This window comes from Diadema setosum, chromosome 20, assembly GCF_964275005.1.
Source record: "Diadema setosum chromosome 20, eeDiaSeto1, whole genome shotgun sequence".
In the NCBI taxonomy this organism is placed as follows: domain Eukaryota; kingdom Metazoa; phylum Echinodermata; class Echinoidea; order Diadematoida; family Diadematidae; genus Diadema; species Diadema setosum.
In genome coordinates, this window is record NC_092704.1 from 23814618 (window position 1) to 23828152 (window position 13535).

Genomic DNA, 13535 nt, shown 5'->3' on the forward strand with positions numbered 1-13535 from the left:
CAAATTTTTTAAGCTCGCTCGCTTCGCTCGCTCGCATTTGATTATTATTCCATTCTCCTGATGTTACTGCCAGCAATTGCCAGCAGTTTTCGCCCGGTGCGCCCCCTTAATTTCCAAAGCGAAAAATACAGTTACAAACGGCAGTTTCTGGATTGTCAAAACGCGAATGTCAAAATTTTGAAGCTCGCTCGCTTCGCTCGCTCGCATTTAATCATTATGCCATTCTCCTGATGTTGCTGCCAGTAATTGCCAACAGTTTTTGCCCGGTGCGCCCCCTTAATTTCCAAAGCGAAAAAATACAGCCACAAATGACAGTTTTTTTGACTGGAAAATGTCAAAATTTTCAAGCTCATTCGCTTCGCTCGCTCGCATTTGATCATTATGCCATTCTCCTGATGTTGTTGCCAGTAATTGCCAGCAGTTTTCGCCCGGTGCGCCCCCACCCCTTAATTTCCAAAGCGAAAAAATACTAGTACAGCCACAAAGGACATGTGGGACTGTGAAATATCAAAATTTTCAAGCTCACTCGCTTCGCTCGCTCGTATTTAATCTTTATGCCATTCTGATGTTGCTGCCCTATTGCCGGCAGTTGCGCCCGGTGTGCCCCCATAATTTCCAAAGCGAAAAAATACAGCCACAAACGGCAGTCTTTGGACTGTAAAGTGTCAAAATTTTCAAGCTCGCTCGCCCCGCTCGCTCGCATTTAACTGCTATGCCATTCTCCTGATGTTGCTGCCAGTAATTGCCAGCAGTTGCGCCTGATGCGGCCCCCTTAATTTCCAAAGCGAAAAAGTATAGCTACAAACGGCAGTTTTTAGACTGTAAAATGTTAAAATTTTCATGCTCGCTCGCTCCGCTCGCTCGCAATTAATCGCTATGCCATTCTCCTGATGTTGCTGCCAGTGAATGACAGCAGTTGCGCCTGGTGTGCCCCCCTTAATTTCCAAAGCGAAGAATATAGCTACAAACGGCAGTTTTTGGACTGAAAAATGTCAAGATTTTCAACGTAAAGAGATTTCACCGTAGGAGGGGGAAACCCCCCTACCATACCCTCCCCCTCGCTTGATTCGTTCCCCGTAACATAACCGCTCCTCCTAAGATCAAATCCTGTCTACGCCGATGATAGGCCCCATTATTTAGTAGGCCTTCACAGTGATGTCGCACAGCAAGAGCTGAAATACCACGATTTTGTCATTCAATAATATAATTATTGTGAATATTTCATTTTCTTATTGTTTTTTTAAAGAAAAGAAAACAAAATTTTCACCACAAGTGAGCACCAGATCGCTGAATTTCAGGTCTGAAAATGCAAAATCTTCCTCGTGTGGGAGAGGGATACCCCCCCCCCCATACACACCCTTCCCCCGTTCGGTCGTTCCGCTCCCTCTCACAGATATTTCAACAACAAAAAGAAAGATGTTTTCATACTTTTAAGGTCTGATTTTCCGCCGAAAGTCGTCTGACAAGCAAAAAAAAAAAAAAAGCAACAAGAACAAAAAGTCTTTATGTTGTTGCTGCCACTTTTCTCCCACTTTATATTTCATGCAAAAGAGTGGGGCATCCGATCCCTGTAAAGTGTGTGTGTGGGGGGGGGGGGAGGGGGGCACAAAGCTTCTCCCCCCCCCCCCCCAAAAAAAAAAAGGCTGCGCCGGTCCGGTTATGGGCTTGTAATCGTGGTGATGGTGACCACCCCCCCCCCCCCACTCCTCAGTATGGATTTACGCCGTTGGTGTGTGTGTGTGTGTGTGACGTGTGTGTGTGGATGTGGATGTGCGTGTGTATGTGTGCTTGTGCGTGTATATGTGAAGAAGAAAAAGATACACATAAAGACACGGGAAATGTCTCATTGAGAACCAAAGTCATGGTATACGGAAGAAAGTTTTCTTGTTCCGTTATCATTCTTCGGTAATGTTATTGAACCTGTGCTTGACCAAGCTGAAAACTAGAAATTTCATTAGATTGTTATACTTTTATCTATTGAATATTTATATTTTCATCTCATGTATACTTTCGAAGTTTAGAGTTTTGAGCATATATATATATATATATATATATATATATATATATATATATATATAAATAGTAAGGTGAGACGGGCTATGATTAAATTATCACAAAAGAAAACATTGTACGTCACTGGTTGAAATTTTTCATGATATTCAGATACACACAAACACACAAACACACACACACACACACACAGAGTAAAACATGTCTCAGTAATGGCTTCTTGAGGTATTAAGATCACCAAAAGTCCTCAATAAAGAGTAAGCTGAGTGACGCGGTGCCATCATAACATGACAACCCGACCATTGACTGTGCTCGCCTTTTCTGTTTTACTGTACAGTTGTTGTTTTTCCTCTCTCTCCCTCTCTTCATTTTCGACTTCAGCAGTGATTTCACACTTGTTGAACCAACCTAAATTTCTCATAGGAAAAAAAAAAAATCTGTGTAGAAAATAATCGGTAGTGACGTGTTTGACCATTCGGAAAAGGATGAATTTTACAACCGATTTCATTTTCTATAGATGTTGGCTTTTATCTTGTACTTGACCAAGTTGAATCATTACGTGTCACATAATATACATTTATCTGTTGAATGCTTATAATTTTCATCTAATACTTTGAACTTAATTAGCCAACGAACCCGCTTGGTTTTTGTTTTTATGTGTTGTTGGGTTTTTTTTTTTCTCTCTCACTCTCTCTTTAGGTTCAAGCGCCTTCAGCTGCAGTCATCTGAACTCGTGTTGAGCTGACCTATGACTCACAAAAAAGAAAGAAAATCGGTGTATTATCCATGGTGAAATGAATGACCATGTATGACGGTGGAACTCTGCAACCGATTCAGCAAATATGACCATCATAATTTAAACGTGTTGCTCAGCGAAGAGTGTAAGCGTTGAGCCATGGCAAAATCGAAAGCCCAACAGGTTATCGATAATGATTCGTGATTAATAAATAGTCATTTCTTCTCAGTCTGATTACTTTCTGTCTTTCAAGCAGCGAAGGCATACAAAATTAGTTTGACTTTAGGAAAATGTTTGACTTTAGCCCTGATCGTAAACATCGCGTCATTCGTGATGAGGGCCTCTTGAGCTATCGTGCGACCTCCGGAGGAGTTTCTCATGCTCCAGCAGCAGCTCATTTGTTCATGACCATTTTCCAGTAGAATTGTATATTATGATGTATATTTTTTTCATTATCATTATTGTGTCATTCATTTTCATGTGCATGTTTGTGTAAGGATTGTTGTATTTCATGGCTTACTTCTTCTACTGCGCCTTGAGCACGTTAACTATGTGGAACTGGCGCATTATAAGTACCCTGTATTATTATTATTATTGTTATACAACACTGTAGCATATAAAATAAGTCCAAACATTCTCTTTCATACGATCGAGTTTGAATGAAAAAAAAATGTACAGACAATACCGCTTGATCAATTTTGCAGATCGCGCATAAGAAACATCTTCAACAAAGTATGATGCTTCACAATTTTTATCGTTCCCTAAAAAGGGTTACAAATGGTATCCCAATGCAATTACATTGATCGCGATGGCAAACACAACAGACTGCACCGCAGTCAGATTTCGATGCGTTTTTACTTTTATACCTTCTGCTGTCATATCTTCTGATAATTACACACTCGAGGCGGGGTGTGCACAGCCGTGTGCACTGTTAAAACAACACTCTAAAAACACAAATGTTGAATTAGCATTTAAAAGGGCCGAGGAGTGACAACATTTTCAAAGTGTTGGTTTTCCTGCTAGATTCAACATTTAAAATGTTATTTTAAAAGTTGGATGCAACACTTCAAAAATTGCTGTCACTCCTAGGCCCTTTTAAATGTTGATTCAACATTTGCGTTTTTAGAGTGAAGATGTGCAGTTAAAACAAGGAAATCTAGGTCCGAGCTGATTCGTACTTTTGCCACGGGTATATAAAGTCTTTTCGCTTTGGCAGTTCGATCCTGTTCACGATCATCCGTTTCATCTTTTATCCCGTTTTTTTTTTTTTTTTTTTTTTTTTTTTTTTACAAATCGAGCAAAGATGAACACACTATAAAGGAAATATTTGACTTCAGCCCTGATCGTAAACATCGCGTCATTCGTGATGAGGGCCTCTTGAGCTATCGTGCGACCTCCGGAGGAGTTTCTCATGCTCCAGCAGCAGCTGCGTGAGCGGCGGCAAAATCTTCGCGTGTAGCTATCTTCTTCGTGTTTCCTCCGGGTACAAATTCTTTGCAAACATTCACATTATTGTGTAGCCTTCGTGTATATGGTGCGGGTACCGCCTGGGGTACCGGCGTGTGACCGTCTTTGCTTGATTCGGCTGTTGACTGGCAAACTTCGCAGGAAATTAATAATTCTATAGTTGTATTGGCATCTTGTATCAACTTCGGAAGTGTGTGACGCCACAGTTACATGAAGGCTGCTCATTCTCCGACTCGCACCACCACACGATGTGGAACGGCCGGCTGCTCAAGCCCGCCATTGCCTTTCTCTCCGGTGTGGCGGTCATGCGCGTGGTGACGATCGCCCTCACGCACCAGATGATCACCGAGTCGAAGTCAGTTGTGAGAAAACGAGTTTCCGATTTTCGTGACCCTTTGCGTGACACCGATGTTCGATTGATTTCTCCGGCTTCTGCAATGCGCAACAACAGAACAAGTAAGAGAAACCTATCATAATTATGTGACATTAAGATTTTTTTTTTTTTCATTATACGTTCGAAGCGTGGATTATGGACTGCTGGAGCTGCTCTTGAAAATGCGGATCCCTCGAGAGTCCGTATAAGGAGTCCCAAAGAATCTGCAGACCACTGCGGTTCTTCTGATGCCTTTGATTAAGCCACCGTTTTGGGCCCTTGCGGCCACGAATAGGGCTCAGTGTTTGTGTTCTCTACAGATAAAAGAAAAAGAAAAAGAAAAAGAAATTGCATAGGCCTAATGTGGCCCGTGTCTGAATGTTGTGCTTATAGGAACGGTCTGGTAAGTTGTCCTCTCTGATATCGTAAAGATGCCGCAAAAAGCAAAGGTAAACGCACTTAGATATTGCTGGATGTATATTATGGTTATTGATTTGAGATTTTGTTTACTTTTTTTAATTGTTTTATTTCTGCTTTTTAAAGGAATTTGTCATAATGTCCATGGTTTGTTGCACTGCTTTCGGTTGCCATGACAACGACTTGGAGGTTCTGGTTTTTAGTAATTTTGTTTGAATAGGTTTGTAATCCTTGTGAGTTACAACACTCCCGTACCATATTTCAGTTACTTTGCTCAGCTCAGTGAATGTAGTCCATCTCCTTTAGGGCTGCATTCAGAAACTGCATTAAGTTTCAATGTTATTGTATATACTTTCTGCAAGGGGATGATCAGAAAACGTTCTCTCCGAAATCAAATTGAATGAATTACACTCTGTTTTTCCTTTATCAGAATCGCCCCCGGACCTCAAGCCCCCGATTCGCGTTCTATGTTGGATACTGACGTCGCCTGTCACACTACATCAACGAGCAGAGGTAGTCGCCATGACCTGGGCCAGACGATGTCGACCCTCGCTTTTCATGAGTTCACAGGAAAACACCACGTTTCCCGGGAAAGTAGTCGCTCTAAACATGTCAGAGGGTCGGCAGCACCTCTGGGCTAAGACGCGGCGCGCTTTCTCGTATATCTACGACCACCACATCAACGATGCCGACTGGTTCTTCAAGGCCGACGATGACACCTACCTCATCCACGAGAACCTGGTCGAATTCCTGTCGGATAAGGACCCGACGATCCCCGTGTGGTACGGTCACCACTTCGTACCTTACGCGAAGAACGGCTATATGAGCGGCGGAGCGGGCTACGTGCTCAGCAGGGAAGCCGTGGTTCGGTTAGTGCGGGACGGTTTGAACAACCGCACGCTGTGCTACGATGAAAACGCCCAGATTCCCGAGGATGCCGCTTTGGGTATTTGTCTGGGAAAACTTGGCGTCCTACCGGGCGACTCGCGAGACGAGCAGGGTCGAATGAGATTCATCCCGCTACAACTGGATTATTTTCTACTCCAAACGAAGAAAACCGTTCCGTGGTTTCATCGCTTTTCCAAATATAACGTGACAATGGTAATGTATCCGTCTTGTCATCAGTAATTTGGCATATTGACTATAGGTCCTGATGAAGAGTCATCCTTGCTTATAATATTTGTCCATGCAAAAGCACGTGGGTTTCTGTAAAATCCCATTCTTATATCGTGTTTTAATTCTGCCTTCAGGAGCAGATTATTATTAATGTGAATCAGCTTGCGTCATCTTGGCATTAGTTTGTGTGGGTTTCTGTTTTGTTTTGTTTTCAATAAACTAATCATAATGATGCCAAAATCAATAAATCTCATGCGTTGGAAATCTCGTAAATTTTAAGTGAAATACCAAAAATTTATTTGATCATAAAATACTATGCATGTGTGGCAAACTGCCAGGCAGACCTCGGGTAGCAGAGATCATTATACAATCATGATTGAGAATATACAGTATGTCCCCCCAAAAAATGCAATCCACTTTTCGCACTGATAACACCCAATATGATTAAACTGTCCAAATGCTACCACAGAGTCTTAAAATATAACATCTTATATTAGCTCTATTTTGCAGAAAACCCCACTCAATTTGGTTAAAGGGGGTGTCTCACTGAGCGGCGAACGTTTGCGAACGTAGCGAATTTGGGATTTCGCCAGGGTTCATAAAGGGTTGCAAAAGGTTCGTTAACGGTTGCAAGAAAGTTCGCAAACGGTTTTTATTGTCGCAAGCAGTTTTTCTTGTCGCAAAGAAATTTTGAACATGTTCAAAATTTCTTTGCGAATGTGTATTTTCGCTAACAGTTGCAAACATTCGCAAAACACTCGTAAGAATTCGCAAACGGTCGTTGTATACGGTGTCGCTAACATTTTTATTTGATTCGCCACTGCTAGCGAACAAGTAACCATATGGTTCCCATATAAAAGTTCCTGCAACAGGCAAGATTCCACTCTAAGAAAGTTCTTAAAGCTCTTGACATCTCCATCATGTAATTGCTGCAAAAGCTTTTCATATTGACCAAAGTCTGTCCTCTGCAACAACCAGTCTTTCTTTTCTTCTTCCTTTCTTGTTTTTCTTCATCTTCTTTCTCTTTTAAGCTGCACGATAGCTGTATAGCAGCAGCCAGAAAAAGCAGCTCTTCAAGGCTAGCAGCACGTTGAGCCTCTTCTTGGCAAAAATTCACTTCCATATTCTGGAAATCCATCTTGAACGGTGGTCACAAGGCTGATCTGAATGCAGTGGAAGGTTGTACGTTCGTTTTATGGGTCTGACTATACAAAATCGCCTGGTACTTTTCCAGGTCCCAAAACATTCGCAAATTGTCGCAAGGGATTTGCAAACATTTGCTAATATTTGCAAAACTGTCGCTAACATTTGCTAACAGTCGCCACCTGTGTTTCGCAAACAATTTCGCAAACATTCGTTCAAGTGTTGCTAATTGTCGCTGAACATCGCTAAAAGTCGCTAACTGTCGCTAATGGCAGAAGCGAACCTTGATTTTTCTCAAACATTCGTCAGAAAAGTTGGCGAATCTCAAATTCGCTACGTTCGCCGCTCAGTGAGATACCGTAGTGATCATAGAGAAATGTGGATTGTTGTAAAGCATGTCATGAGCATAAGATTCTTCCAAGTTTAGCACTTGGATGCTCTTGGAAATTATGCAAATTAACGTGTGAACACAATAGACATAACTTGGAGGGAAGAGATTTCTGACATGCTCTACAAAATTCCTCATTTCTCTTTGACCACTGAAGCAAATTGAATAGGGTTTTCTGTAAGATGTGGGCACTGAGTTATAGTTTCATACCCTGGAATTGTATTTGAATTGATTCACTATTTTTTATATAGCTATCGTTGCCGAGGGTACCGTTGTATTTTATTTTTTTATTTTTTTATTTTTTTTTTTTTTGGGGGGGGGGGGGGGGGAGGACATAGGCCTACAGTGTAAGGTATTATGAAAGGGTGCACAAAAAGGGAACAGATGATTAGAAAATGAAACCTAATTTCGATGTGAATGTTCTTTTTTAAACGGTCTCACCTTTTTACTTTATTACACAAGCATTAGGCCTAAATAAGATATTCCAGGTATTAAGTAAGTCTTTTGTTTGAGCTTGGGTTGGAACCAGAATGTGAGCATGGTTAGATAAAATAAAGATGAGGTTGTTTAAAACCAGTTTGGCGAAATAATAGATGTGGTATAGGCATGGTGATCATACCCCTTACACTCCGCCATGATAGTACTTAATCCCAATTGTTTTGTTATATACTTATTAACATGGTTTGGTCATAATTTGATCATAGTTTTTATTTCTTTCTGTCATTTCCTGCCGCTGCATACAGGGTAAAGACTGCTGCTCGGATAAACTGATCAGTGTACATTACGTGGAGCCGCACGAAATCATAGCATACGACCACCTCCTGTATGAACTGAATCCGCCTCGAAATCGATCATTTCCGTTCACATGATAGAAATTCATATTCCCAACACCATAATTCCCGCTCGGCCAAACCTTACAAGCAGAGGTATCACACATGACAACAGTTTACTTTGTATACTGGAACTTCGCTTATGGTGAAAATCCACTCGACAGTGTTCAGTTGACTGTAATAAATGCATTAGTATAGCAAACGAACAAAAATTGGAAGACTAGATTCGACTATGATAGGAATAGGAGATTCACAAAATTCCATCGTCTCAGAACGGCGATATTGGTCACAGTGAAATTCTAGACGAGGTACTGATTTCATGGCCATGACAAGTCTCCCATTCCCCTCTTACCAACTTTTTTTTTACGTGACTGTTAACAATGAAATCGTTATGAGGCATTTGTATTGCCGTGTCTAATTTGCTTCACTTTAACAAAAACACATCTAATCTTCAGATGATAGGCCTATTGCTTTCTTGCTCGTCGTCCGACTTTGCTGGAAAACCCGTCATGATACATCACCAAGTCAGAAATTCACCATTGTTAGAGTGACTTTGATGAATGTATAAGGTAATGGCAATGAAGCAGAACAGTCTAAGATTTTTTGTTTTCCAGCAAAGTCGGACGACAAGCAAGAAAGCAATAGGCCTATTATCTGAAGATTAGATGTGTTTTTGTTAAAGTGGTTACAGCTCGTTATTCCGAAGGTTCGTTATTCCGAAGGCTCTTTATTCCTAAGATTCGTTATTCCGAAGGTTCATTGTTCCGAATTTCATGTTCGGATTAACCAATCTTCGGAATAACGAACCTTCGGAATAACGCCACAAATTTTCGGATTAACGAACCCTTTTTCATTTTCGGATTAACGAACCTCTAGGTATAGGGAATTGCGTGTTTCGGATTAACGACCCTTCGGAATAACGACCCTTCGGAATAGCGAACCTTCGGAATAACGAACAGCACCCATCGAGGGGCACATGCTTCCCCTCCAGTTCAGTATAACGTGCTACCTCGACCCTGTACTCGTGACTGCTGATTGGCAGGAAAAACCTACCATACCAAACACACACTTGAAAACATAATCAAACATAGAAACAAACAAACAAACACACACACAAACAGGCGTTCACCATTTTTCCCCCGCACAGATTTTCAATTGAAAAAAAAAAACCCACAAACAAACAAAAAACGGGTTTTCTATGTTATGGTCTGGTTTGAGAGATAAAGCAAAAGTTTCGTCAAATTCAGGCCTATCAATTCAACCCAATTCAATCTAATTCAATTTACAGGAGTGCTGCCTTCATTCAAAACAATAGAATATTAAAGGGACTGTACAGTACTGGTTGAGGTGGGGATTCATGCTTTGAACATTCCTCAGTGAGATAATGAGAAATCTCTTATGAAATATGAAAGAGCATGTAATTTTAAGAAGGATTCAACGTTTATTTGATGAAAATTGGTTTTCAAATGGCCGAGATATCCAAAAAAGTGATGATAATAATAAAAGACTACAGGCCACGCCTTTTATTAGGATCTCTGTTTCACCTTGGTTTTGGATATCTCAGCCATTTCAAAACCGATTTTCATCAAATAAACTTTTGATACCCCTTAGAATTGCATGCTCTTTGACATTTCATAGAGTGGTTTCTGAATTTCTCGCAAAGCGTTAAAAGCTAAATCCTCACCTCGACCAGAACTGTACACACCCTTTAACATTTTTGTGCATATTGAAGTGAATAAAGAGCAGACGAGGAAATCTTGTGGCAAAAAAAAAAAAAAAAAAAAACCCTCTTATACCAGCAACAAGTAGAAAATGTAACACTGGAAAGGGGGGGGGGAACAAAGCCATTGTAAGCAATAACATAAAACCCCAACATAATATATCTAAATGATAATCATTATCATTGTATACTATATGAAGACAACTGAGTGCAGGTTTAGTTGGGTTTTCTTTCTTTTCATGACGTGATTTCGATTTTCTCCCCTATTTTTCAAACCGCGTGATTTCGGCGACAGTCGGATAGTAGTCTGTCTCCATAGCCTGTGTTGAAGATCTTTCAAAGTTTTGTCAAATATTTCCCGCTCCACAGTAGTGTGCGCTGGTGCGCAAAAACTCGAATGGTCCGAGCTGGCTTTGTTTGGTTTGGTATTTTCTATGATTCTCATCCACCAAGGTGTGCAATGTTCTAGCAACAATAACTTGACCTCCGGGCTTAATCTTTAGCAGTTTAACCTTTCAATTATACTTTAATTTTGCTATGCAGTTGAGCTTTAAGCGAAGCATGACTGTCAACATAAACTCTCGCGGTAAATTGTAAAGACATGAGATAAAAATGTAAAGATTTCATTTGCCATCAATATGTGCATGAAAGATGAACGTGCATGCAAGCTACAGAAATTACGCACTCAACTTGTGTCTGTCACAATCAAGTCAATGGTGGGAACGAAGGACTTGAGGTTTCGCCGTCTGCGATAGATCTTTATATGCACGTCAAATTTCAATTTCTGTTATTTGCACAGCGCAGTCCGTACTTGAACAGATGTTCCACATAATTCATTAATTTTCAGAAGCCACATTTCTACCTTTTTTTTTTTTGCTCTGTCTTTTAATTACAATCTTTCACGATGCTTTGTTAGTGAGTCATGAATGTAGTTTGAAAAAAAAAATATGTCATTTGAGGCATTTGCTGTTGCAGAATTTTCAAATTAATGTTAATTGGTGCTAAATTTACAACTTTTTTTTTTTAATATGTAATATACACTCTAAAAAAAATCCGGGTCAGAACTGACCCGGAACTGGGTTCGTTGAGGTCACACCCCGTTCCAAGTCAAAAATGACTTGGAATTTGGTCATGAAGACCCGGAATGGGGTCACCCTGACCTAATTCATGACTCTGAATGGAGTCATATCTGACCCCATTCCTTGTCATTTCTGACCCGGAACGGGATGTGACCCCAACGGACCCTTTCCGGGTCATTTCTGACCCGGATGTCTTAAGAGTGTACATTTTAGAAACATATAGTTCCTCTTCCCCTATCAAATTTGCATTTTTCTTTTATTTCTTGCATGAGGTATTTTCTTTCTGACTAACCATGTAGATAGGAATGAACCTAACCAGTTCCATGTAGGTTTTCACCAGTGTGATAACACTGAATTGAAACTAAAACGTGCAGAACAAAATCCCGATGAAAAGGTCATAATATACTGTATAATACCGTATATATATATATATATATATATATATATATATATATTATATGTATAATTATTATGTTTATTATATACAGTTCGACCTCGATTATCCGGCCTCCTTTTATCCGGAAATCTCTATTATCCGGACGCGTTCACGCAGTGAAGGACTTTTTTTTTCATCCAAAAATTGAGAAAAAACAGTGACTTTCATGGATCTATTTCACTAATTTCATAAGATGTGCATGATAGGTTTCTCAATATCTAATGAGGTAAAACATGTATGATTTTCACATAAAGATATAATCTATTTTTGTGAAGAAGGGACCACAATTTTGCGCAGGCTATCATAGACTACACCACCGTTGCGGGGTACGCTACCTGCCTAGCTGCCAGTGCACTGGAACGGCAGCTTGGACGGCAGCTATATACATTAACAGTGTTTGTCTCCCATATCCGGCCAATTCGCTTATCCGGATGAGCGCCGGTCCCGACATGGCCAGATAATCGAGGTCGAACTGTATATATATATATATATATAATAACAATAATAGTAATGATATATATATATATATATATATATATATATATATATATATATATACATGGACATTTTCACAGGAAAAGGGTACTTTTCAGGGATGGGTTTTGTCGCTTTATTTTCTGTTTCCAGTGTGCATTACCCCCCGTACAATATGATATTCTAGAACACTTTAATGAGAGATAACTTTGCCCCCAAATTGCTTCAAATAAGCAATCTATCAGAATTTAGGAAAAAAATAAAAATGTTGTTTTGGTGAACGTATGTAACGTTGGAGAAAAATTTATGTACTAACATATGAAGGTCAAATCATTAATGCTCATTGAAACTATTGTTTTTCAAATGAATGGCCTGATTTTGATGAGAGAAGATACAGCTCTTAAATTGTATTGAACATTGTGTTTGATACCATTTCTAGACTTAGTGGTGAACGCGTAACATGGATAGACGCGTTTTGGTCTGTTTATTTTACACACGTTCACTACTAAGTCTAGAAAATATATTATTATTATTATTATCATTATTATTATTATTATTATTACTATTATTATTATTATTTTCCTTTCTAATGCAAACATCCAGGAAGCTAACAATACTTTGAATGATTGTTCAAACTCAGGGGAAAAAGAAGAGTCATTTTGGACAGGTTTACGTGACATTCCTGATTTTTAGTCATTTTCATGCATACATTTACATCTATTGAGATGAAAATATTATAGCATTAATGTGTGTTAGGAATATTGTTTTAATGAACATGAAATTACCAATTATCAATAATTGTATGTGCCTTGATGACTCTTGTTTCTACATGTATTTCTTCATGTGAACAGTTATTCAAACATGCTTTCACTCAATACACACACGCACACAAATTTAGATTATGACCTATCATGAGAATATAAAATATTGCAAAATTCAAGACGAAAGATCAAATTCAACAAATATTCAAAAATACAGTATGCTGTCAATACAGTATGTCCCCAAAAAAATTACAACGGGGCCCTCCGCAATGATATTTTTAAAAATAGTGAATCAATCTAAATACAAATTTAGGGTATGAAACTATAACTCATTGCCCACATCTTACAGAAAACCCCCCTCGATTTGCTTCAGTGGTCAAATAGAATTACGGAATTTTGTAGAGGATGTCGGTAATCTCTTCTGTCCAAGTTCTGTTTATTATTCACACACAAGATCATCGAAATGCTAAACTCGGAAAAATCCGATTCATGACATGCTTTAAAACAATTCACATTTCTCTGTGACCGCTTAACCAAATCGAATGGGGATTTCTCCAAAATAGAGCTAAAATGTTATATTTTAAG

General features: G+C 39.4%; 1 protein-coding gene across 1 annotated transcript; it reads left to right on the forward strand.

Moving 5' to 3' along the window:
* Positions 1-4461: 4461 nt before the first annotated feature.
* Positions 4462-8519, forward strand: LOC140243519 (glycoprotein-N-acetylgalactosamine 3-beta-galactosyltransferase 1-like). Its single transcript, XM_072323190.1, has 3 exons — positions 4462-4669; positions 5434-6104; positions 8394-8519. The coding sequence occupies exons 1-3, from the start codon at positions 4462-4464 to the stop codon at positions 8517-8519; spliced, it is 1005 nt and encodes a 334-aa protein (XP_072179291.1).
* Positions 8520-13535: the final 5016 nt, after the last annotated feature.

Excerpts from the sequence above, each read along its gene's own strand:
- LOC140243519 (XM_072323190.1), top strand. The coding sequence starts at position 4,462 with ATGTGGAACGGCCGGCTGCTCAAGCCCGCCATTGCCTTTCTCTCCGGT. Across the intron at positions 4,670-5,433 it reads AATGCGCAACAACAGAACAA|AATCGCCCCCGGACCTCAAG; the intron begins GTAAGAGAAACC and ends TTCCTTTATCAG. Across the intron at positions 6,105-8,393 it reads CCAAATATAACGTGACAATG|GGTAAAGACTGCTGCTCGGA; the intron begins GTAATGTATCCG and ends CGCTGCATACAG.